Source organism: Acanthaster planci, linkage group LG03 (genome assembly GCF_054643075.1).
Source record: "Acanthaster planci isolate LZ-2023a linkage group LG03, COTS_SCS, whole genome shotgun sequence".
Taxonomy (NCBI): Eukaryota; Metazoa; Echinodermata; class Asteroidea; order Valvatida; family Acanthasteridae; genus Acanthaster; species Acanthaster planci.
The window spans coordinates 3815452-3843115 of NC_141779.1; the positions used below are offsets into that span (position 1 = coordinate 3815452).

Below are 27664 nucleotides of genomic sequence, written 5' to 3' on the forward strand. Positions count from 1 at the left end.
GAGTTGACCAAGCTTCTACCAACTCTCACAAGTTGCACTTCGGCAAGTCTACCAGCACAGCCATGATTGTACCTGTGTGGGTATCCTCAGCGCAATCACCATCAAAGGAGACACTAGCATATGCCCTGCTTTACACCCAGAGCGATGCCTCCTTCTTTTTAGGAGATGTAGCAGCTGCTCTTGGCGTGCGTCAACAGCTCTTGAGACTACAGTTGTCCACGATGACATCTTCAACCACCATTGAATGTTACGCATTCTCCGATGTACTAGTGAGAGGGATGATGACTCCTGTTCAGCTCAAGATTTGAAGTGCTGTACACATGACTTCATTCCGGCAGACAGGGATCACATTCCAACAAGAGATACTGCGGATAAGTGGCCGCACCTTCAGGAGATCGCTGGAGAAATGCTGGCTATGCAAAGTTATGAAGTGGGGCTGTTGATCGGATACATTGTCCCAGAGCTTTGATTCAAAGAAAGGTCATCACTGGCAACGATGTGGAACCATATGCCTTTCAGAAAGACTTGGGATGGAGTATCGATGGCTCGCAAACCCAGAAAGCAGCATCAACGCTAGTCAATGTGGTAGAATTGCTACGTGAGAGTTGCCTAGAACCAGACCCAAGGATGTACTTAAGGCCCTGGAGGCTGATTTCCCTGAGAAGCCATGCCAAGAAGTAGCCCTCTCCCAGGAGGACATTGAATTCATCCATTTTCTGGAAGCAGGTCTTACTGGGAACAAGTACGGTCACCTTGAAATGCCACTGCCCCTTAAGAAAATGCCGGAGATGCCAAACAACAGGCGCCTAGCAGCAGTGAGACTCAACCACCTCCAAAGGAAAAAGGAAAGGGATGAAAGCTACAAGGAACACTACAGGGCCTTCATGGTACAGATAATCGACAAGAGCTATGCCGAAAGGGCAAAAGAAGAAGGACCTCCAGGTTCAACAAACTACATCCCACATCATGGTGTTTATCATCGCTACAGCAACAAGATCAGGGTATTTTTCAACTGTTCATGAAATTTGGTGGCACTTGTTTGAATGATCATCTCCTGAAAGGCCCTGACCTTAAAAATGCCTTGATGGGAGTTTTGCTCAGATTCAGGCGACATGAGGTGGCTGTTATGTGCGACATAGAGAAAATGTTTTTTTCAGTTCCATTTGACAGAAGATCACCGGGACTACCTACGCTTCCTCTGATGGGAGGGCGATGACACAAGTCGCAGCATCCTCGCCCGGGTGTACGAACTATGGCCTGAGACATCTATCATGAGGAACACAAGAAGGACTTTCCTTTGGCCTCAAGTTTCATAGCAAGATATTTCTATGTTGACGATGGTATCACTAGCATACCAACTGCCGAGAAAGCCATCCAGTTGGCCACAGAAGCTATCGACCTCTGAAAGAGGGACGACCTATGTTTCCACAAGTTTGTATCAAACAGCAAGACATTCCTGAGTCAGAGTGCTCCATCGATGTCACTGGCTTGGACCTCAAATTTGATGAACCACTGGAAAGAGGGCTAGAGATTTGGTGGAACATTTCATCTGACCAACTCTGCTTCAAAATTTCACACAAGAAGCAGCCCAGCTCAAGGCGTGGCATTCGTGGTATGACCCGTGGTACTCAAAGGAAAAAACATCCTTTAAGAAATGTGCAGCTGTGGAATAGGTTGGGGAGATCCCTCAAACCCTGTGGCCTGCATGGGAGCAATGGTTTGAAGAGCTACCACAATTTGGAGGAGTTTCAGTTCCAATAAAGGATATGTTCATTGCAGCTTTGTCTTCGCGAAGTCCAGAGTTGCACCATTCAGGGTAGTTACTGTACCTAGATTAGAGTTGACCATTGCAGTGGTGTCTGCAAAGGTGAGCACACTACTAAAAAATGAGCTAGAGCTGCAGGATGCAGAAACGTTCTTCTGGACAGATCCTCAAGTTTTATTGGGGTACCTCAATAACGAGGCCCGAACGTTCCACACGTTCGGGGCCAGTAGAGTGCATCTCATCAGAGAAAGGACCTCTTCCAATCAGTGGCACTATGTGTCCACAGATCAAAACCCTGCTGATCATGCATCAAGAAGACTCAGTGCTGGAAAAGTGTAAAGGAGGCTTGATACTTCCAAGGGCCACAGTTTTTCTGGGATAAAGATCGCAGACTTGAAGATATTACTCCAGAACTGAAGCTTGGGAATCCCGAGGTTAAGTCAAGTCTCCTTGTAGGCAACACCAATCCTGAGCACTTCGACTTGCTGAAGCGCTTGGCAAAGATCTCAGACTGGCCCAGGATGATAAGCGTATTGGTTTGTCTGTGACTGGTGGTAATAGGTGATAAACGAGGGTCATTGGCGGAACAGAGAAAGAAGGCAGAGGCCTACTTCTTGCAGTTGGTGCAAAGGAAAGCATTCTCTGAAGAGGTCCAGACTTTGACGGAGGGCAAGGTTGTGAAGAACACAAGCAGGATCCGTGACCTTGATCCATATGTCAATGGCCCGGGAACCCCTTAGGGTAGGGGGTAGACTTCCACAACTCCCTAATGACATGGGACACCCAGTCATTCTTCTAAGCGACAGTGCCATCATGCTTGCACTCATTTGACATTTCCATCGAAAGGTTCAACACCAAGGAAAGGGCATCACTCAGAATGAAATGCGAGCACATGGTTTCTGGGTTGTAAAAGGGTCCAGAGCAGTTGCACAGGTGGTTCAGAACTGTGTCACTTGCCGACGCCTCTATAGACCACAGCGAGTAGAAGATGGCAGATCTTCCAGAGGATCGCACAGCGCCATCTGCACCCTTTGTGCTCTGACCCTGACCTGATCGACCTGACCGGGACAAATGTAAACATATGTATACTGGTAGATGAACTTTCATCTTTGGCCTCTGGCCAAGGGCTTGTAACCCCCCACACTTACTGAGTATTAATGTCCAAACTTATGAGGGAAGTAGTGAACTTGGGGGAAGTATGAAAACAGCTGTTGATTCCCATTTAGAAAGGATTGACTTCTATGCTCTATCTTGATATGATCTTGAGAAAAATGGACAGTTTCTAACTGTGACAGTTGAGTAAGATGTGCCATGTAATTGTAAGCCTGAGGTACACGTAGATAAGGAAATGCGAGATCGGACGAGGAAATGGACGCCTGCCAAAAGAGAGAAAAAAGCCTTGAAGAGAATCTTACACGTTCTATTATTTTAATCTGTAGAATTGACATTTTCATGTGAGTAACAACCATTTTTATCAGAATTCCAAACTTAATGATACGCCAAGACAAAGAGCATGATGTATGAACTTTAACTTAGTAAGTGTTGGCCTTGAGACTATTTTTTTCTGGGGGGGGTGGTGTGGGGTGGGATTCGAGTCACCTTCAATCGGACAGATATGTCCTTGCAAATGTGATTTTCAGAACTTTACATCTACAGTGTTTATATTTCTGTATCGCTGATGAAGAATTTTTGCAGCAGTGCTCCCAAAACTCCCGACCGGTATCTGACACAAAACACAGTAAGAAGGCCCATCAATGCAGCAGGATTTCCCCTAGTGGTTGGAAATTTCTAAAAGGGTTTCAACGCTCACAAGCACCTCCAACAACTGAACAAGCGTGTCCACTGCAGTTTTAGTGGACAAAAATCATGCTCCTGCAAAGTCGATATTCCCTGTTGTTGTCAAAGAATGGACATCCAGAACAAAATCTGCTTACCAGTTGTGACATTAAATTTGCATACATGTAGGTTCTAATTTCAATGTCTGTCCGTGCAGAGGCACGTGAAGAGGTATTAAAGAACTCGACTGATTTCTGTAAAAATTAATGATTTACTACGTACAGCGGTTGTCTATCTTAGTACTTAAGTAGCTGAAATATAATCTGTTGTTTCTTTTGAAACTCTTAAAAGTCTTTAAACTCATCTTTGTTAGCAGGCATTTTTGTTTTCATTTTAACAGGATTTTTAAATTTGGTTTTGTTATTGGTTTCTTGTTCTTTAAAACTGTCCATTTCCTTAAAATTGTACAGGGCTTTGAGATGTGTGGCTGACGAGAAAACTATTTTTGTTAAGTTGAAACCAAAGGTTTTTGGAACAACACCCAGGCCGGTGTGTGATCATTTCACCTCAAAATGAACATTTGCACCATTGCTCTAAAAAGTCAAATTTACACATTTCATTTGATTTTTTTTTAAAACACCGATTAAATCATTTTGTAGCTTTTGTAATGACAGTGACTGTCAGCCAGACATAAAAATACATGTGTGTGATTTTACCAGCCCTCTTGGTGGTGCAAAATAAAGGCCACTAGATTGTGCGGGTAGGCCTACAGGATGCAATACTCGGGCCCATCAGAACAGGGTTATGCGTCAACGGTTTCCAAGGGCAATACACCATTATCTGGCGCCTATTGAATGAATGGCCAGTTAAATTTTGTTGCTTGCAGTTGATACCAGCCAATTACATGTTAACGCTATGTACTTGTACATGCACTTGTGGTTTAATGTAGTTGGCCAGCAGGTGCTCCATGTGCAGTGAAACGCTGTTTCAGATAAAGTGCTTTTTACTTGATGAAAAGAACTGGCAGTCTGTAATGACACTCAAAGGCTGATTGTGTTCTGCTTCACTGGTAATAATTAAACAGAATTCCGCATTGTTGAAATAAAAACTATCTTTAGGTATAGTGTGTGAATTCCAAGGAATTCAAGGTTTTTCAAGTTATTTCCCAATTGCCCATGTAGGTACTATTGTGAACATTTAACGTATAGTTTTATAAATAGATTTACAATTTTCTTTAAAGTCAACACAAGAATGTTGCACACAAATGAAATTTGAAGTTGTCATCATGATATGATTGTCATGACCTTTTAAATGGATATGTAACAAATTGAAAAGACTAATAGTTGATTTCAAGATGATTGGGAAAAGGGAAAGTTGGAGAGTCAACATTAATGTCTACATGTATTACAACTGGTTTTGTTATCACTGGCATGTTGGCCCATGGGCAGTTGTCTTGTCAGTGAGCAGTTCTATAGAATAATGTCTAAATGCCAAATTTCCATGAAAGTGATGATCTTAAGACAATACTGACGAGATTCACCAAAGCCTAATCAAGAAAATAATGCATTGCAACATTATTGCATTGCAACGTTATTGCATTGCAACGTTATTGCATTGCAACGTTATTGCATTGCAACGTTATTGCATTGCAACGTTATTGCATTGCAACGTTATTGCTGAAGAAATGATGGAGTGGTCTCTGGATTCCTCCCCCGGTTCCTTTAGGGTTAATTAAAAAAAGATGCTTGGATGTGTGCGTATAATAACACATACCAGTATACGCAAGAATGTTTATAAGATTGATATTCATGAGGAGACACAGCACATGGATTCCACGGATCATTTCGTCTATCATCCAAATTAAATCCCCACCGAAATGAAAGCCTGCATAATCGTTGAGTTCAGAAATATTGAGCGATTGGGGACTTAACACATTCTTCATGAATTTACTAAACACTACATGTATATGGATCAGAATTATTGCAGTCCTCTGCACTATGTCCATGTCATGCATTGGAATGAATCAGGCAGTGACATATTCTGGACGATTCATCTATCGGTTGATGTGATGTTTTTAAGCAATTGACATCATAATCATATATCATAGAAACATAATTCAGTTTTTCATCATGTGAGTTTGACCTTGGTTCACGAATTTTGATCTGGGTTTTTCCTTTTGTTGTTGTGACAGGGGAAAGGTAACTCGGAAGTGAGAGGGGAGAATGGCCGTACATCCCTCATGTTTGGCTTGAAGGAGGAAGTTGGAATACTCGCTCGCACTCTCAAGTTATTTGAAGTATGTACAAAATTAACGTGGACAGTGATTTTCTAACAGATGATGAGTTAATTATTTAAGTATTTTTTACGGTCGGCAAAAAGTTAACGGGCATTTTGTAATTTGCATTTGAGCAAATCTCGCTGGACGGCATCAGGAGATAATTGGAAGACCATGCTGTACCAGTAGCAAAATATGGAAAATACAATTGAAACCACTCAGAGGGTTAAAATACGTCCAAATCAATCAGAGGGTTGGAATACATTCAGGAAGTGTGGACATCATTTTGTAATGGCTTGATAGAAAGCTGAGGGGCTTGAGTTTGAGCGTTGGGTGTGTGACTCATCAGAGACTAGTGAGGTAGAACCCGACCCTGACATTATATATTCGCGGCCCTAAATCGATGTACCTATGGCTAGCTAGCTGCCCGAGTTACAGTGTGCCTAGACCGGCAAAGAAGTGACAGGCTGGTGGAAAGTATTTCAGCTTGGCTCAGGTGCGTGCCAGGCGCACACACAGACACCGTGCAAAAATGGTCCGTGTGTGGTCAGCCTGTCCTGTGCTAGTAAAAGCACGTGTACGCGAACAAAATGCGCCCTCTTTTGTTCCCGCTCGGAAGGGAAATGCTGAAATAAGATTACTCATGGTAACTTCAGTGTTCAGGCTTGCTCACTGACAAGTTGCCGACAAGTCACTTAAGGATTAGACTAGGATGCAGGCACTACTGGTATTTTTGGGAGGGCATCTTTAAAGATTGTCTAAGCTGTTGCATGCCTTCAAAACTGGAGATGAATCCCAGCCTGGGCAGCCACATTTGCCGAGGACAAATTTTAACTTACTACTACCTGTTTCTGTTTGCCGTAGGAACATGGCTTCAACTTGTCGCACATTGAGTCCCGCCCCTCCAAGGGGGACGAGGGCAGCCATGAGTTTCTGGTCATCTGCGAAGAGAAGGCGGACAAGTTGGACACTGTCCTGGATAAGCTGAAAGAGGAAGCAACATACGTCCACGTGTTGTCGCGCTCCCAAGAAGAAAATACGAGTAAGCTGTAGAAGCTCTCATCCCAGAAACTCGATCATTGAAACCACACGCAAGGCCCGAACCAGATCTCAACTCAGTCCCAACACTCCAGCTTAAACACCCAAAAACAAATTATAATTTTGTGTCATTCCACTGGTTTACTCGTGCTGTGGAATCAAACATTTCGTTACTTATAGATACAATACATCATACATCAATCGAACAATGTTCCAAAATAAGATTTTATACCTCGAAATCTCTCTGTTGAATACCTTAATACCCTTGGACCGGCGAAAACCCAGAAATGAAACCTCGTCTCTGAATTCTAAGAAGAAAAACTCTGGGAAAATCTTGTCCGGCTCTGGAAGGTTTATACCTTTTTTGATCTTCTGGAAACCAGCACTAATAGATGACATACGAAGTAGTCAAAACATGTGCATATAAATTCATTTTTTGCGGAAATGAACGAACTGTTATGTGTAGTGGCTGCGAATGCCACTCTCTCCGACATTCCAATGCCTCATGTAGCCACACCCTGCCACCTGCTTCACTGCGCACCATTTTCAATCAGTGAACTTCTCAAAAGCTTGGTCTTGTCCTTACCATGAGAAAGTTATTCTCTTTCTATGTATACATGCCAAGAGAATTTGTAATTCCACTTTGTGAGAAAATGGAAAATGGCCTTCAAGCTTCCATGGTGGAATCAAACCGCCCTGCCTAGCAGTACAATGATGGATACCTTGGGAATTAGACATTTTCCAAAGCTTTTTATGAGCCTTTAAGTTGACTTCATTAATGAGCCCGTTTTGCCATCAGGGTAATGTATTTGGATTGTGAGTTTTTGAAATGGATCCATATTGATCAATTTGGTTCAGTGAATGCGAGGAAAGGTGGATGGAAACATTTCAAGTACAGTTAATGTGCCCTTTGTGTTTTAATTGAAAGTGGTTAATCTTGGTTTCTTTTTGTTTATTTGCTTTATTTTCAAACCCATGCATGTTACCCATCATGCTTTGCGATGTGACACCATCCTGCTCTGCCCCCTGCACATGAAATCATTGCACTTATCCATCGACGAAAAGGCTCTGTCGAGAAAAGTAAGCCACGTCATTACGGTCAGCAGACCGCGACATAGCCAGCAGTGAATGCCATTAAAGTTGGGCAAAAGAGTTGGACAAAACATACTTGGCTTGATCAATTTTATTCTGCCCCTTATCAGCTTTTGAAACGAGAAGGTTACATCAGAACACACTGTCACATTTTCAATGGTTTGAGCACAAAAACCAAAGTGAAAACTAAAAATACCAAAAATATTTTTGTCCGTGGAACTTTTACCTCAACATTTTGTTCAGGAATGTTGTGTGATCACGTCTGCTTTTGGTCATTACATGTCTTAGTTTAATTTCATGCTCTGTAATGACATCCGAAGTACAATTTTATAAGCTGTCTAAGGTTTAGATACATACAAGGCATTATGAGAGAAAGCCAGTCACTGTCACACCGTAGAAAAATGGACAAGCATACATGTAAATCCTTATTTTAACCTCAATGATAGCCCCAGGAAACTACCATGACGTGTACTGCAATGGGCTGTTAATTTTCATATTTGAGACAAATGCTTGGCGTGAAAGTAAACACGAACGTGAAACTCTAATGCCAGCTTAAATACATGTATTGGTGCGTTGCATTTGCAAAAGTGGAGCTTGAGCAAATTTTATTGCCAAGGATGCATGACATCCAATACACTGTGCATTTCACGTTCGCCTGAAGTGAGAACTGCATTAGCTCTTATACAGATTCGATGTACCAGTCCATTGACGAGCTGCAACCTGCTTGGCTGTGAAAGAGAAGTCATGATAACAGTCTCAGTCATCTGATTTATGCTAATGAGAGCTCCCGAAGTATCCTCCATAAAAGCTCCGTTAGGAGTCTTTGCTTAGCTAAACATGTGGATAGTCTTCACGTGCAGTCCATCCAAACAGAACTGAAAGGTTTCCTGATGACTAGCCCAATTTGTACACTTCCATTAAACCAGTGTTGCAGGTCTCGAGACCTGGTCTTGGTCTCGAGACCGCCTGAAGACCTTTTTTGTGGTCTCGGTCTCACCCTATTGGAGTCTTGGTCTTGGAAGGGTTGGTCACACGTCTCGAAAGTGCTGGTCTTGGTCTCGGATGTCAATGTCTTGGGTCTGCCCCTCGAGACCTGTTGAGACAACAACAAAATGTGCACTTATAGCTACCACTCATGAACGCACTCACCAGCTGACCTCCAAACGAGTCTAGTTTCCAAACATGGATGTAAATACAACACCGTAATGTTCAAATTTTCATGATAAAGAATGAAATCGATGCATGAATGGAGACTAGTCAATGCAGGATGTAGTATTTCCAGCACAGGTGACAGCCTTGGAAAGTATTGCTCAACACGACGGATATGACCATGTATCAATTATTTTTCGTCCTATATAAACCACCTTTGTACTTTAAATGTACTTTTGTCCTATATATAGATTGGTTGCACCCTTAACTTGTTTCCTTTAGGATTTACTTCACTTTCATCCTATATATATTAGTTTCTTCATATATATATTATTTTCGTTTGGATTTTTACTAATAAAGTAAACAACGTTGTCACATATTAGCCGATAAATGTACATGTACTACTACCAGATCTTATTTGGATATTCACTTTGTCTTTGGAAAAAGTAAAAAAAAATTCCACGTCATTTAATAAGTTGTTCAAAGGTTGCTTTTTGTACAGCCTGTGCTGATTTTGTAGTAAATTTTATCCGTTTTTACTTGATAAAAAGTGTGTTTCCTACATTTTTCTGTTTCTTTCTGCTGTGATCATGCTTCCTGGCAAAAGGGCATAAGCGCGCTTACAACCTTTTGCCGGCACACAAGGAAATATGCCATACATCTTAGTTGAAATTAGATCAAAATAGGCTTAGGAGTTCATGGTTATAATTAAAACCATACGCCTGCTAATGATATTGACATATCATAAGTATGCAGCCTTTCACAACTACATTGTATTTCCCAGAGGCAAAATGAAAGTTTTGAAGAAATATTTCCAAGGATGGGTTTTGTAGATGGATGTTGATTTTATAGTAAATTTTATCCGTTTTTACTGAATAAAGACAGTGTGTTTCTTACTCCCTCATACAATCAACACAGGCTGTTCCATGAACTCTCAAGTAAACTTATTAATTTAATACACGTCGGGCAGGGCAAAAAATCCAAAATTTATCTTGAAGAAATATTAAATATATTTATGTTTGATGGTGTTATATGTTAATTTTTTGTTTGATAAGTTCAGTATAATTTATCCTCTTATTCCACTTGTCCTCGTTTGCCTTTGGGTAGAAAGTGTAAAGCAATGTTTGGTCTCGGTCTCCGTCTTGGAAGTCAAGGTTTGTCTTGGTCTCGACCATCAAAAGTCTCGGTCTCGAAGTCTTGATATCAGTCTTGAAGGATTTGGCCTCTGTCTCGGACATCAAGGTCTCGGATACAACACTGCATTAATCTACACCCTCCAAAGCTAACTTGACGGTCATCCAGGTTGAAAGTAAAATGCAGATTTTGGAGCACGTATTGGGTCATATATCACCAAGGCAGGGAGGCCGTGTAGAAGTGTCTTGTAAACATGTAGAGTGAATTTATCCGAGGTGAATGGAAGTACATGTCAAATGCGTCTGGCTTGCCTGATCGTTGTTGTCAGAGAAAACAAAGAGCATTTCTATCGCTTGTCACAGTGAGTTGTTTCATCAGCATTTTTTTATTTTTTAATGAGGAGTTCACGACATTGAAATCCAAGCTGTCACTTCCCTAAGGAGATATGCTTTTTTTAAATAAAAAGAATTGCAAATTCCATAATGTTCCATATTCCAGGCTCTTACCAGCCTCAAAAGTAATATTCTTTTAGATCCGGTGTGGAATGTTTTGGGATTCCAAGTTGCTATTCCAATGTAGAAATATTAGCTATAGTTCCCATTTTATTCTTAACCTGGGCAGGTTTCGCTGTCAAGTTCCATGTTCACACAGCTTGTGCCATAAGCATCTCCCATACATGTCCACTGACCATTCTCAGCTTGTTTTCAGCAAAAACCATTGCCTTATTCCCAGTTACATGTACACACGGATTGAATGTGTTTGTTTGTGGCATCTCTTCTCCACTTATAGTTCCGTGGTTTCCAAGGAGGATCAAGGATACGGACGAGTTTGCCAACAACATCTTGAGCTACGGAGCAGAGTTAGATGCCGACCATCCTGTGAGTAAACTGTTTTACTGACACCCCCCACCTTCAACCAAGCCCCTCCCACTTCCACCCCTTGGGATAAAGTCTAAATTCCGTTTTGACGGACTTTTGAACTCAGAAGCATTGTACTTTGCAGCTTCTTGTCACTGCACCGCATTCTCATAACCACACAGTCAATTTTGAAATTCCTCAGAGTCAAGTTGCTGCATTAAACAAAACACTGCGTGGGCATAGATGTGATCTATGAACTGGTAACCGTGGTCATGCCAAGTTTACCCAGTGATAAGACACCTCTCAACGTTGCATGGATCATGAATTACGGGATATACTGAAGGCTATTAATTTCATTGTAATTTTTTTATCCTGTTTAATATTCAAACCAATAAGCATGTATATGTAACAGGTGGTGACGAAATTTGGCATCTTATGTCGTGAAATTGGTAGTGTTGTCTCTTAGGCACTCAACACGTGTACTCATTATGTACGATGACGCCATAAGTCACAGCGTGACCTCTCTGTGAGTTGAGATATTATAATCACTGTGAGCCCAGATCTGCATGCTTGTCTGCCAATCTAAACAAAGAACACTACAAAATTGTTCCTCATTTCACTGAAAATCGTGATGAAGATGGTTCAAGCGCTGGTATGACACAAAAAACGACACGAGTTTCACGAGTATTCATTCAAGTTCTGCACTTTGTAGAAGCAGCCAGTGAGGCAGAGTATAGCGCCCTCTTTAGACCAAAGGGTGCATAGCACATATTGTAACATCCTCCTCTGACTTAAATTAACACGCAGTTTCCAAATAAGTTTACAAATACTGTACTGTAGTTGATTTGGGGTGTATTGAGTTCATGTATTCAACAGTCTGTTGCCTTTTGATTTTTTTGAGTCCGTAATCAGAGTTCAAAAGTTACGCCTTCACGTGGTCGATATGCATGCAGAGCAACAGCTACTCGAAGTAGGCCCAGGTGTTTTTGTAATTGTGCTGTAGTGCAATAGGAGCCTTCAAGTGCTGGCTTCCAAGTCTAAATTACTAAATGGTTAAATGGAACATGCAAAACTAGACTACTTTTTGAAAAAAACTAAACTACTTTTTGTGTGTGTTTTAATCCAAAAATCTTGGTGGAGAGCAGCTTTTGTAGAATTCGGTTCTTTTGGTTTTAGTTTTGTATAGAACAGAACACATTAAAACTGATTGGGAAAATCAGTCGATTTTGGTCTGGCTCTGTTCTTTTAACTTGTGGTTAGAATTGAACACAGTCTTGGAATTTAAGTGGTTCACGTCGAGTGCGGGATGATCTGCGTAGTGTTTGTGTTCTAGTAGTGGTAGTGGTTTCCGGATTTGGGTTGGCAAGTGATGCTGGGGATTCCAATGCAACAGGTAGTAGTGGGGGTGGAACAGGTCAATGGCAAGCTTTTCCTAGGGTCGCTCAAGTATGTCATGGGACATCAATGGGACTTTGGCTTGGGATACCTCATACTTTCTGCATGTCTCGCAGCACTCGATCCACTGGCGGATTTCGGATGTCATGCCAGGCCAGAAGACAATTCTCTCGGTTGTCTCAAGTACCTTGAGAAGGGTGTAGTGCTCCCTTTTGAGGTATTTATTCAGGGGACCAGGATCGATGCAGATTCTGACAGAACCAAGTTTCTTCTGGGCTACAGACACTTGACTGACCCATCTAATGGGCTCATCAACCTCTGCTTTCACATCCCAATTTCTCGAGCTCAGCTTTCACAGCAGGTTTGAGTGACTCAGGAACTGTTCGTGTGGGACGGTTTACAGGCTTGGCATCTGAGCTAACGGTAAAGTGTATTCTTTGGCCAGGCAGAGCACCAGTGGCAGATGCATTGAAAACATCAGGGTATTCACTGATGAAGTCAGCATGAGTCGGCGTAACATGGTGGACTTGAGAGAACTTGTCTTAGTTGACGGTGATGAGTCCCATCTGTTCAGCAGCTTTCCAACCAATGAGAGGTGTGAGGTCCTCGTCTACAGTCACGAATTTGACTTTGTACTTTTTCTGTGTCACCAGGTTACAAAGCTTTACCTTGCTTTTGCCAACAGCACTCATGCAGGAGTTGTTCCACATTTTGAGCTCGATATCAGCTGGTTGGACGTCAGTGACGTATTTCTTAGGAATCAAGTTGTTAGTTGCACCACAGTCAATTTGAAACCGCACTGGCTCACCCTTGATTTCCATGGTGCAGTGCACTGGCTTGTTATCACCTGTCACTGGGACAATACCCGCCGTGACACAGCTCACACTCTCTGCTGACAGAGACGTGTATCCATCTTCTTCAACTGCATGAATACGGTGATTCTTGCCCACTCGACCCCAGAAAATGTGAGTCAGATTTCTCCAGAATCTTTGAGCATTTCTGTCTGTCCACAGGATCATCAAATTGAATGCTATGGAGCAATAGTGCAGTCTGGTAAGCCTCAGTCTGGCTTGCTAGGTTTTTGAGAATACAATAAAGTCCCATATTTGACGCCACCTCTTCCACTCTTCGGATGCATCCTTGGCACTTGCATGAAATTGCGACGGTGGATTGATGTGTGGCTCTTTATACTGCTCCGCATTATTAGAGCTGGAAGCAGCTTGGGTACCACATGGAGCTATTAAAAAGGCTCCATGGGTACCCCTGGCTCCAGGAGTATTTTGTTCAGAGAGCAGAGATTCAGTTTATGGTGTAGCCAACAGTACTCACATGCAGTAGATGTATCAGCAAAACAGAGAGCAGAGATTACACTTGGAGTGATGAAGAGTCATTTGTCGATGTCCTTGTGAGAGAGAGATGGCCATTATTCCAGTAGACTTGGCAGAATTCACATAGGGGTCATTCCAGGAGGTTGGGGCACAATTTGGGACGGTGTCCTTGTTACATTTGTAACTTTTACCGCCTGTCATGACCTGTAGAGTTGGCCATTTACTCTGTAAAAATAATACACACCTTTGTATTCAGCCTTGCAAGATGTATAATTTGGAATTCACATGCAGGGAAATAGCTTTTCATTTTTACGGAACCCACGTAACAATGGAAACTGTCACAAGTTGTGCCCTAACCTCATGGAATGACCTATATACAAAAATGATATAGGCCTATTAGCCACAGTTATATATGTCCATATGTACAGTAGGTTACATGCAACACAATGCAGTGAAAATCAGTCACATTGCATGACAGATCTCAGAAAACAGCCAAATATTGTGCCAATTAGGCCAGAAATGTTGTCAACAGCAGATAAACATTAGTGACAGAAGCTTCTATGAATGTTCATGATGCTTAATTACCACCGCTGCCACAATGTTTCAAGCGCGAGAATTAGAGAAGCAGCCGTTTTTCACAGTGATGCAGAGTGTAGCGCCCTCTTTAGACCAAAGGGTGCGTAGCACATAATCACATCTATTTTGTACATATTCACTGTACATTAAGGCCACATTCAGGTTAACAAAGTTACAGTCCATATCTGTTATGCCTGAGTAGGACAAATGATGTTCATGTAGGAATTTCCTTTGCCTTGATGACGTCTTTAATTTTATTTACATCAGGTAGGAATCTTTTAAACTCCCTCTTTCGTTATTAAAAAAGGTTGTAGTAGTTTATAATTTCTTAGAATGCCACTAGCATATTAAATGCTGCTGATGTTTGCTTCTACATCAAATGAAGCAAAGGCTTTATGCAAACGAGGTGGCTTCCACAGAGCTGAGCCGAACCATTTGCCCAACAGTTCAAGTTGTTTACCTACATGTCGCTGTACTATCACCCTGTAGCCCATGGCAAATTAATTTTGTTTGCAGTCACTTAATTCATAAGCTACATGTACATGTATTTAATGTGTAAACGGAATTACGGATCATGGAGCTAATATATTGTGGTCACTGCACCGATCACACAGATGCTGCCCTTCTGTTTGTTGATAACACAACCTCACTACTTTGTAGATATTTTGGTTCAGCAGTCTTTTTTATCCTACAAAAATAACAATTTAAAAAGCATATAGCATACATTTTTGGACAAAAACATAGCGCACAAATGTATTTTGGAAGTGCAGTGATTTTAAGTCTAAAGAGATGTAAATTTCGTGGTTTTTTTGTTTTGTTTGTTGAGTAAAAGTTACAGATTTATCCATTCCTTGTGACTTTCCAAATTTCTTGTACAGCAAGTAATGAATATTCTTAATTCCCCTTGATGCTTCCACAGGGCTTCACTGATCCTGTGTACCGCGCCAGGCGCAAAGAATTTGCTGACATTGCCTTCAACTACAAATAGTGAGTTGTAATGAAATTGCAGTTACACGTTGGACATCACTTGTCTTTGTTGCTGTTAACCGAAGTGGTTGTTCAAGGTGAAATTGTGTAAACCACCAACGGCCTCGCTCGCAGTCTTATCAACAAACAGTGCTCGAATTTAGTATTTGATACAAACCGTGAACTTCCAACTTCATTTATGATAGGCTATACATGGAACTTTTGATGTATACAGTTCACGTCAACTTGATGTATCGCAAATACCAACTCTCCTGAATATCCTATGTTTTTCACATGAGTGAAAACAAAGTATACAGAGGATTAAAAAGTAATGTCATATGTATTTGTGCCTGATGTCAGTTTTTGGCTCGTAACCAATCAGACTGTGTAAGACTCCCTGTGTATACCGTGCCCCCAGCGTCCGATCTTTAAACCCCAAAGTACTGTGTTTTCCGATTATCCATGGACCTTTGCAAGCTGACTTTGTACTTGAAGCAGAAGCCAGCGAAGAGATCAGTTCTCTGCAGCAGAGCAGATTATGAACGATTCTTGTCACCAGTTAGATTTTTTGTTTTTTAAGTGGAAACAAAAAGCTGTATCCCAAATTCGTTCGGATGATTTGATTATTGTCAGGTTTCAATCAAATAACAAATTACCCCCGGGGAACTTATTGCTAATTTATTAGGAACCAAGAGCAACATTTTATAGACAGTGCTAGCACCTTTTGAGGGTGAAGGGTTGTTTCGTGGACAAGACAATATGGGTGATTCACAATAGTGTGCCTCCAAGAGTTTCCAAAGCATTGACAAATCACAGAGTGCGAAATTTGTTGACCCTTTCCAAACGCGCATCGGGTCGACAGATTTCGCAAGCTGTGATTGGTCAACGCCTTGCAGACTCTTGGAGGCGCAGTATTGTGAAACATCCGTATTGTTTTGGGGAAAAAATCTCCCCCTCCCAATCTCTATAGACCAAAATTAGATACATCATAGGCGCCAATTTGGACTGGAATCATTGTCACAATGAGCCAAAGAAGCACCAATCCTATCTTCGTTTCTGAAACCTGTTTGTGATATTAAAAGTTTTCATCATCATCAGTGTCTTTGCCATGGAGTTGATATCACTCTCCAACCTCAGGCCTTAACCTTCTTTGTTCAAACAAAGTGAATGTTCGAATGCCAATTTTGTGTCTTCATTTTCTTTGCAGTGGGACCCCGATTCCCCACGTTACCTACACAGCCGACGAGATCAAGACCTGGGGCACCATGTTCCGAGAGCTTACCAAGCTGTTCCCCACCCACGCCTGCCGTGAATTCAACCACATGTTCTCCCTCCTGGTGGAGAACTGTGGCTACCGAGAGGACAACATTCCGCAACTTGAGGATGTCTCAAACTTCCTCAAAGGTAAAGCACATACTCACTCTTAGTAGCAACCTGAGCAAAGTGAATCATTATATAAAAATAAGAATAATTTCAAAGCTGTTTGACCGTGTGCGAAAAATCATCTGAAGTGACTTTTCGTAGCGGATTTGATTTTGCCTGTGATGTTAGCATTGCAAAGAAACAGGTCGTCATTAACTTCCTGTTTGGTGTACAACTTGCTCACTCATGCACATCTTAGCAGAACAGATTCAGTTCTTCCAAAGTAATTTTGAAAAGGTCCATGTAGTCAAATGTTTGTAGACTTTTTGCACACGGTTAACTCTACTGAAGATTGCACTTTTTCGAAACATTTTCCGAGCTTTTCTGGACAACCGATGGTGCTGTTGCTGTGACGTCAATCAGAAAAAAACGCTGTTCAGTTCATGTTTTTTCTGTTCAAATTCTGAACCAAAATGTTTTGTGGTGGCGTAGGGGGAATGGGGGCTTGAGAAGGGCATTTGCACCCCAAAGACTTCCCCTATGGGCTCCCCCATCGGCATCTGCCCTTTGTTGACCAGCGCTATGACTTGGTTCCCTAGTTAATGTGTGGCAAAGATGACCTGACCTCGGCATATGCCTGTTACTCATTTGTACTTCTGACCACCAGACTGTCAGCTTTCAGAGTCTAGATGTAAACTGATTTTGTTCATCTCTGCATGCCAGACATTATTTTCCAATTTTAATGGTACCCACAACAGCATGTTCTTGCTTTCAAACCTGTATGTTGATCACTGGCCAGAATGCTTTATGCCTTGATCTTCAATGTTGAGCATTATCAAATATTGGACCCTTTTATAGGCTGCCATATGTGCACCTAAACTTTGCAACATAGAAACACAATCCCTGTTGAATTCAGCAAGTCCACTTATCAGAACAACAAAATCCAAAACTACTGTCTGAATCATTTAATTAGATTAAATAAGTTACTAAATTTTTTAATCTTTAAGTTATTGTTGCAAATACTTCTTGATCACTATCAAAAGTGACAGACAGAGTGACTTGTTTGACAGTCGTTTGATGGTTCCCTATCCAGATGGCTGAGAAAAGTCTGTTGACAAGGTCACCCAGATTGTGTTGGTTTCCCGGTTGATTTTTCACCAATTTTTTTTGCATTTCGATGGCCAGATCGCACAGGTTTCACCCTGCGTCCTGTGGCAGGGCTTCTCTCTTCCCGGGATTTCCTAGCTGGCTTGGCATTCCGCGTGTTCCACAGCACCCAGTACATCAGGCACGGGTCAAACCCTTGGTACGCACCAGAACCGTAAGTAAACCGGTCGTAAACTTCTACCAGCAGACAAAGAAATTTATGGTGCGAGACATAGGTTTGACATGAAAAGCCTACTTTTAATCATGCTTAGAAATAGGTCCAATCCTAATACTACATATAAGCACAAAAATGATGCACACGGTGTCAGTAACAATACAAAAGCCATTGGACTGCGTAGCATGATTTCCTTACAAGCCAGTCTAGGTTGTACGAGTTTAGGAAACCTACCTTTAGTCTGTGGAAAAGTCACCTAACCTAAACTGTGCCTTTGCCTGGAGTCTGATGAGAAATCTAAGGGTTATGGGGTTGTTTTGGTGGAAATACCGGTATAAAACCATGCAATTGGTAATTGACGAGTGACTCGGTTCACAGATGTAACAATTAAAACTTGTGCATAGCAGTAAGATTTGTTGGTAAGATCAAAGGGAGCGGGTTTAATGTTCTTCTCCTCAGTTCTCAACAGTTACTCCATTTACCCAATTAAGTTTCAGTCTATTAGACTCATTAACAAATATTATGAAAGAACTCATGAATAATCTGCACTAGCACTGCCAGAAATCCACACGCGGCACTCTGCAATCCCCACATGGTGTGACTTCCTAGAGATCACCCAGCATATCTGTGGATTGCTTGTGCCTACGCTGATTCTAGCTTGTGGGTACTTCAAGGCAACTGCTGAATCTTTTTGCCCAGTCTCTCACAGCCTTCCTTCATGTAATTTTAGGATTGCAGTGCCATACATATGAGGCAGCCACAAACGTTACCCAATTATAAATAAAACAATCTGTGTTAAAGGAGTGGACTTTGCATTAAATTTGCTCAATCACTTACCACAGTTGTCCCAATTAGGGTTAAGTCAATTCGAATATTCGACTTTCAATATGGGCGATTCACAGTAGTGCGTGTCCAAGAGTTTGCAACGCGTTGTCCAATCAGAAGGCACAAAATTTGTCGACCCTTTCCAAACGCGCATTGGGTTGACAAATTTTGCGCATTGTGATTGGCCAACGCGTTGCAAACTCATGGAAGTGCACTCTTGTGAAACGCCCGTATTTGATCGAATATCTGAAGAATTGGTCTTACCGACCGGCAGATTGTTGATGAAACAAACCATATATAAAATCAGTTGCAATAACACACACAATTGTACATTATGATCAACATAATAGCTTCTCCTATCTAGGAGTATCTCCAGCGACGATTAAGCAAGATTTAAGAGACGAACATACTTCTTGCCTTGTTGAAAATTTCTATATCTTTTAAATTTTTAATGAACAATTTACTGTTTGAAACGCATTCTGTCACTTTTTATTTGAATCTGCGTGAAACAAGCTTCTACAGTGCGATTTTCCCATTTATAACAAACAAAATTCCCTTACTTTTCACGAATTTTGCATTCGAATTGGGAAAATAATATTCGATTACCCGAAAATCTATTGAGTATTTGGATATTCCATGAAGCCATAGTCCCAAGTTGTCACTGTGATTAGTTACCTTTAAACAATTTAACAGTACGAGACTGCGTGCCCAAGCCCATTTCAACAAGTTTTGTGCAGAATAGAGTGGTAGAGAATAAGTCTACTATTCCACTCTCATCAGGCTTTTGACCGACAGCTAACCTTGCCGGTATTGTGGCATTGTTCATGAAATGTGGGTACATGTACGTGTACTTTGACCAACCTTTTTAGTAATTTGTCATCCGTGTATGTCTTAATAATCTAGCAAGCTCATGATTTATTGTATTTCTCTTTGTCTTTTTGTAATGTTTTTTGGTAAAATCATACATGTGCAATGCAACTTTCTTAGCTATGATGATGATTTTAATAAAATACCATTTTGATAATAACATTAACTCACATCAGGTCATGCGTGCTGTACTACACAGGTTATTTCACGCATTATGAGAATGACACCAGGGCGCCGATAAAACTGATCTCGCGCATGTTCCGTGCTAGCCCCATACGTAGGGCTGTAGTGGCTCTCTTTTACAGTCTGTCTCTTATCTGTCGCCACCACAGCCCTATGTGTGGGGCTAGTTCCGCGCCATATGCACTTATTTGAAATGATGTCTTCTGTCACTGCCATCAACTAAACTTGTATGAGCCAATTATTGAAGTTGCGATTAAGTGACATAATGTTTTACGCATACCTGTGTAGATTGATTTTAATGTCTGACGAATGATTATTTTCCATCGTGTAATTGTCTTTTCTTCTTATCAACAGTGATGTTTGCCACGAGCTGATTGGACATGTGCCGTTGTTTGCTGATCCTAGCTTTGCTCAGTTTTCACAGGTGAGATTTGAGGTTGGCTCTCTGTGGTGTTCAATTCACTTGTGAATAAAAAAAATTGAAAGCTGATTCTTGGAAATAAAATAAGCCTAGGAGTCTGATTTAGAATTACGTAGGGATCCACTCTGTAGGAGGTTGAGAATTAGATGAATTTTTGACTTGATTGTGATCCAGTGGTTAGGGGTTCGAATCCTGTTGCTGTGTGCTGATTGTGTAAGCCCACTGCTTTTGCTCAGAAATTTGAATAGGTATTGGTATTAACCGGAGACTACAACCGATCTACAACCTTAGTCTGGTTCCCAGACCAAAAGTGTTGACCAGTTGAGATTTATTTTCAGGTCTGGTTGCCACCACGGTTGCATGACCAAAACAGAAGGAATTTCTGAATGTTTCCATCACTGTCTGAAATTTCCAAACCATTGATTTTTTGGAGACTGTCTTTATTATTTCCAAATGTCCACATTGTAAAAATTGTTTTCCTTTCTTTGACTTTCCAGTGTTGAAAAAAAATGTTTTTAATACTCATTGCAGCTTTTGCCTGACACTGAGTTTTACAAAGTAACAGAGATGCACTAGTTGCATTCAAGATGTTACATCTTAAGTTACATCTTGCATTGCCCCTTGGTCTGTTTTGGTCAATGATGGCTACCTGACCTTTACATCTGAAAACCAGACTACCACAACACAACCCTGGGAAGATAAGGGAAGATTAGTATCCGTTATCTCATGTCCAGGAAGACTGGAATTAAATTTGTGACTGCTAAAGCCTTTTTACACCTTAGGCATATATGACACTTGCGTCTTTCCTTTCAGGAGATCGGTCTTGCTTCTCTCAGTGCACCTGATGAATACGTAGAGAAGCTGTCAACTGTAAGTTCTCATTAATTTGCTTAGAAACTATACATGAACCGTTTGAAGACATAAAAAAAGTCACCTGTGATGAGTAGATACTTCCGCCTAATATTTTGTTGTTTTGCAAAAACTAAAACTTTGTTTTAGTATATGTATGCATATAGACCTGAATAATACAAAAGAGATTGTAACATATTGCTACGGCAAACCTTTAGTAGTTGCATGTATTAAGCACTCACTGGGGGTTTTGAAGTTTTTTCCAGCTGGGCTCATTAAAATACCATGAAAAACTCTTCATAATCACTGATTTTGAGTGTGTATACATGTACATGTACTTTTTCCCGTTTTGTCAGTGCTACTTTTTTACTGTGGAGTTCGGGATGTGTGTTCAGAATGGTCAACGCAAAGCATACGGTGCTGGGCTGCTGTCCTCGTACGGGGAACTGCAGGTAAGATTTGGAACCAAAATGAAAACATAGCAAGTGTTGGCTTTTCTTGAGTGGACATTGTGTGGACTTGAGAACAAAATGGGTCCACATAGTGAAGGGTTCATGTGAACCTTGTTTGGACTAAGCAAGGTCCACATGAGGTTACTCTCCTCTCTGAAGAACAGTCTTACACATATTTGGGGCTAGGTTTGGCAAAACAAAGAACAGTAAAGGAAACCGCAGTTCACAGTGCCAGATAAATTAGTATCACTCTCAGATTTCTTTGCTACACGAAAACAGGAATGTCCACACTTGGTATATGTTTGTATTGCAAATTTCTCTTTGTGTATGAAAACTGAGTGAACAGCAGACAGTGACTATGCTTCTGCTACATTAACAGTCAATTGGAAGACGGGCAGCATGCACATCTTCAAGTTAACCCAGTAGACCTCAGAAACTCATTCCGAACAACAAACAGTAGACAAATGACAAACAGCTAGATAAAAGACAGACAGCCAAACAGCAATACAGACTGACAAGACTGTGGACGCATGATGAAGTAACAACCAACATTTCTGACGGTCTCCTTTGTTTCTCACCATATTTAGGAAAACACCGAACATAAAGTTCCAACGTAAAGAATGGAAGATTCCTATTCTTGTTTCCTTGTGTCAGTTGCAGTTTCCATTTATTTCCCAGTACTGTCTGACAGACAAACCTGAATTCAAACCCTTCAGCCCGGCTAAGACGTTTGGGCAGAAATACCCCCTCTCCAGTTTCCAGCCAATGTACTTTGTAGCAGAGAGCTTTGAAGACGCCAAGGATAAAATGAGGTATATTCATTTTAATATGTAGATTTAAAGTGTGAAAAGCTAGTTACAGGGACAGAAAGCTATGGAAACCGTAATCAAAGTGAACATGAAGAAAGAAATGGACTGGAGCAGGGTTTGAATCTGAGACTTCAGGAACATCATCAAATGTCACAAGTTGGTCAGAAGGCTATCACAAGTCAAATCATTAGGGCCGTGCCAACTATCCGAATATTCGATTGATTATTAAATATTATTTTCTGAATGTAAAAATGCTAATGCAAAATTAGTAAAAAGAGAGAATTTTCTTTGTTTAAATGAGAAAAATTGCACTATAGAGGCTTGTTTCAAGTAGATATAAATGAAAAGTAACAGAAATCTTACAACGACTCCAAAAGTAAATTATTCATTTAAAAATTTAAAAGGAATTGAAATTTTCAATAGGGCAAGAAGTAGTGTTCATCTCTTAAATCTTGCTAAATCGTGGCTGGAGATACTCCAAGACAAGAGAAGCTATTGTAGTGTTTATAAAGTACAATGTGTGCATTATTGCAACTGATTTTGTATATGGTTTAATAATCAACAATCTGCCGGTCGGTAAGACCAAATATTTGTGTATTTGATCTAACTGAAGGTTTGAATCGTGCATTTTTCAAATAAGCTAATCAAAAGTCAGATTACAACTCAATCACAGATCATACCAGAAGTCAGATTACAAGTCAATCACAGATCATATCAGAAGTCAGATTACAAGTCAATCACAGATCATATCAGAAGTCCGATTACAAGTCAATCACAGATCATATCAGAAGTCAAATTACAAGTCAATTACAGGTCACATCAGAACGCCGTCTACAAGTCAATCACAGGTCATATTAGAAGTCCAGTTACAAGTCAGTCACAGGTCAAGTCAGAAGATAGATTACAAGTCAGTCCCAGGTCACATCAGAAGTCAGGTCTTAAGTCATTCCCAGGTCACATCAGAAGTCGGGTCACAAGTCAGTCACATGTCACAAACATGTCATATCACAAGCCAGTCACAAGTCAGTTACAGAATTTATGAAGTTAGTCATGAATCAATACTAGTCAACCATAGATCTGTCATGATTCAGTCACTAGTTACAAGCCAAATTATAAGTGACTTGCAAGCCATTCACAAATCAATGTATGATATTGACGTATGATTTTGTAAGTTTAGAACACATGCTTGAATTTCCAAGAGTAATGGAGTAATGAAAATTACCTGCCAAACAAAATCCTTTAAAGTCAATCTCTGTGATATTTCAATATCAAATTACACAGGTCAAGTGTAACTGGCACAAACTGAAAATGACACACTTTTGGACCTCAAATTTATAGAGTGACCATAACATGGTTTTTGAGGATACCAGTCCAATTGGAGAATATACCATCTGTAAAAAGATTCATGAGCAGTAACAAACCCTTCTAGTCCTGTATTTCATAGGTCAGATAAATTCCTAATTACAGTGCACTAATATTGTAGCCAAACTCGTCCAGAAGTTAAGAGGGTGTGCGTGTAAACACACAAGTTGGAGGCAACGGAAACCCAGCTGTATGTTATCAAGTGCACAGATCAGGAAGTGTTGCTCATCAATCTCTTTTCCAGGCAATTTGCCTCCATCATCCCGCGGCCCTTCTCGGTCCGCTACAATGCCTACACCCAGTCGGTGGAGGTGTTGGAGAAGAAGACACAGCTGAAGGAGCTGGCCCAGTCTATCCGAGGTAAGTCAGGTTGCCCGTATCTCACATCATTTTTTCTACTCCGGCTCGATCAGTGTCTCATCTTGCCACCCGTCCACCTGTCCGGCCTGAGGATGGGCAAAATTGAATTTGGATAGACAGTTTTTGCGTCTACAACATTACAAGCCCCAATTTGTTTTTCTTTCATAAATCGATACCCTCGGTGAACCAATCTTCACTTTTCCTTCCCCAAAACTTGGTGGAATGCAAATATGACCTCAGATAGTATGTCATTTTCACGATTTTTTCCTGGAAGTGGACAGGCAGTTTTAACCTTGGCTAGAAAGGGACTTGGAAATATTTAAATCCTAGAATTATACTAATAGAATTAACTAAATAGGAAACACCTGGTGGCAGTAAACATTTCAGTCACACATGCCAGTCCATTGTCTCTGTTCGTCCATTGTCTCTGCCACGCTTGAACTAATGTGCTCATAAAATGAAGAATAAAAAAAGTGAACTAGTCGCATGGGACTGGTACGCATACAGAGCCTTTTATTGCAGTTTTGTTTCTTTCTGCCTTGAAAGGGGACCTAAACATCTTGATCGATGCTGTCAACAAAGTCTCCTAAACAAGCCCAAGTTTTCCTCAGAATCTTCCTGGAGCATCGCACCAAGGCACTTCAAAAGTAATTAAAAATGGCATGAATAAGTGTAATCATTTTAGTTGACTTAGTTTAATAGTTTCTTCGATCCTTAAAAATATATCAAGATACATTACAACTAGAATTAAAATACGCTAAAATTTCAAGCACACAGCAGTGCAAAGAATCAAGAATTTGTACATTAATAATTGTCAGTGGCTTTGAAAAGAAGGGATTTCATGATAAGGCCAGAGTACATCTACATGTGACCAGCCACAACACTCATGGAAATGAAAATCAAAATAGCACAATAGTTGGAAGTTGCAGCGTTGAGCATGGATACTGAGAATGTTTCACAGTCATGAGTGAACTTTGACCTCTGAGCTTAGTAGCTGGCCTTCTAGCCTGAAAAGGCAAAGTACAAAAGTAGCATCTTTACTACAAGCTCAGAAGAAGGAGAATTTACATGTAAATGCAGGTTACCTTCAGTTAAATATCTCTGATTGTGAGTTCGTTATACATAGTGCATTTTGTCTTGTAGAGATACGATCACATTTCTTTCACATAGGCTAACACTTCAGAATCATTTGATAAAGAAATATATCTAAATCTTTTATTCAAGTTTATTGCTACTATTGCATCGAGGTTTACTACATCTTTGCATTGAGGTGTTCAGTTCATCTAGAAAGGATTATTTTTGTCTTTTAAAGATATATTACACTCTATTCATTGCTTTATTAGCTAGCTCTGTGGTGTTGCATTTTGACATTGATTTAGAAGTATAATTTTGACTACTTTGAGTGGTGTAGTGAAACCAACCTCCTGAGGTGATCTGTGGAGCATATCAATTTTTCCCCGAGGCCAAATTTTCAGATAAAGTTGCCAATATTTATTTCACAACATGTCTCCTGCAGGTTCTGCTTGATTTAACTGATTAATTTGATCTAAATGTTCATAAACTTTGCGGCTGTTTGAATCAGAAATTTGTTGGAAATTTGCAGCACTTTCCAATTTAACTCTTCACGAAATGTTGGAAACCCAACTCTATCACTAGCATTCGGGATGAGTGCAGCGCGCACCTAAAAAGGAATTTGTACACAGACCAGTGGTCATGCATATTGTTTTAATAATCGTTGCTAGGGGTTTGGTACTCTGGTTGTTAAAAGTGCAGTTCTTTTAGCTGTAAAAGCACAATACACGTATAGCCAAATTAGCAAATGCCATGTGACTTTCTCTTGGCCAATCAAGACACAGAGTGGTAATTACCTGATATGTTTTTACCAAATTTCAGACCCATTTTTTCCTTCTCATCATTTTTGTAGATTGGATGTTTTCGATGATTTTTCTTATTTGGTTATAATCAGCCTAAATCAGTGATTTGCAATAGCCTTGTCTTTCCTGTTAATCAGGGAAGAAATGCCAGTGGATGAGTTTGGTATCAGTTCTCATATTTTCTTCTCATTATTTCGCTAGACATCGGAGATTCCGAAAATATTACTTCACCTACTGTAGTTTTATTCTCAGCATTCAAACTTTCGTGGTGCTGGCTGAAAATCTACAGTATTTTGTTTCCTTAAACTACACGTGACTTTTTTTTATTTTGCCTGTCATGCCAAGCACAAAGTATCGAGAACTAAATGAAGTATTCTCGTAATATTTTTTATCCAATTTTATTCCTGTATCTTGTTTCAGCAGATAATCTACATGTTTGTGTATATAAGAAGGTTAATTAAGGTAAGAGGTTGATGAGGTTGTTGTTACTTGTGAGTGTTGTCAGCGTTTCAGTTATGGCGGGGTCTTTGTGTTATGGAGGGCGTAGGTAGGTGTGACCCCTCGCACCCGGCACTGGTAAGGGTCCCTCACCGGTGAGTTCTACCGCACAGAAGTTGGAGAGGAAAAAAAAATCTTTGTTTAGCTTTCAACTTGTTATTATTCGTGAGCAAACCGCAAGTGATGAAAGTTTACAGTTGCTGACATGTCAGGCTTGTTTTTGCTTTGAATGTTTTTTGTTTGGTCGTTCGGCCTTTTGCTTTTGTTTTTGAAAAGTTTATTCAGAGTTGCTGCCTTGTGTGGGAATGGTTGAAATCAGAGAAGTTATAACTGTGGATTGTTAAGATCATGATTTTCTCTTCAGAATTTCTTACTTCTTTTTTTTTTTAGGGAGGTGGTGCTTTTGCCTGTGCGTTGTTGCTTTGTTCGGCGGTTTTGTTTTTGAAGCATATTTAAATCCTTTCCTACTCGTCATTTTGGCATAGAGTCACACGAAGAGACGCATTAAGTACGGCGGCACTCGCGCGCGGGTTCTCAACCCTGACACATGCCCGTATTTGGGCAAGACGGCTCCCTATCCGCCCTGAGCAGGAGCACCCCCTCATCGGTTGAAAAAAGCCATGTTGGTCAGGAGCGCTCATTTTGTTGCTAGCGATGCGCAGTTACTACCGAAGGAGCGTCCATTGCTTGGAAATTGCGCCCTCTCTTGGTCCAGGCCAGAGCCCACGGTAAAAGAGGTACTCAACGCACGCGCACCGCTTGCATGCGAGCGTGACACCGTAGTCACAGCCCCCATTTGGGGGCATTGGATTAGGCTACATGATATTCTTTTGCCAAGTTGTGTATTATTCTCATGAAATGTTAACGGTTCGTCCCATTGCAGTTAATACATTTGACCCACTGCATGTTTTGTTTACCACTTGTGTTTTTTAAAAATAGCATCTTGGAAAGATTTATTTGTGCCTCTTATTTTGTTTCAGTTTGACACAACTTATTGTGCATTGTTGTACTGTCTTGAAATGTGAGCATTTATTAAATCCGAGTATTCTTACCCTTTTTCGGTGAAAGTTTCCAATCAAATGTCTCTGCTTGTATGTTCATACATGTTGGCTACATCATGTACAGTACAT

General features: G+C 40.7%; 1 protein-coding gene across 4 annotated transcripts in view; it reads left to right on the forward strand.

Moving 5' to 3' along the window:
• LOC110985933 (protein henna-like) overlaps positions 1–27590 on the forward strand; it is a 35396-nt gene extending 7806 nt beyond the window's left edge. For all 4 annotated transcript variants that reach the window (XM_087133951.1, XM_022247418.2, XM_087133949.1 and 1 more), the window contains exons 2-13: positions 5733–5837; positions 6681–6858; positions 11019–11107; positions 15305–15372; positions 16559–16755; positions 17899–18034; positions 20264–20333; positions 21144–21200; positions 21536–21631; positions 22310–22443; positions 24047–24162; positions 24709–27590. In XM_087133951.1, coding sequence (XP_086990077.1) covers positions 5781–5837; positions 6681–6858; positions 11019–11107; positions 15305–15372; positions 16559–16755; positions 17899–18034; positions 20264–20333; positions 21144–21200; positions 21536–21631; positions 22310–22443; positions 24047–24162; positions 24709–24752 — 1242 coding nt within the window. In that variant the 5' untranslated portion in view covers positions 5733–5780 and the 3' untranslated portion in view covers positions 24753–27590. The remainder of the gene's footprint in view (positions 1–5732; positions 5838–6680; positions 6859–11018; positions 11108–15304; positions 15373–16558; positions 16756–17898; positions 18035–20263; positions 20334–21143; positions 21201–21535; positions 21632–22309; positions 22444–24046; positions 24163–24708) is intronic.
• The last annotated feature ends 74 nt before the right edge of the window (positions 27591–27664 follow it).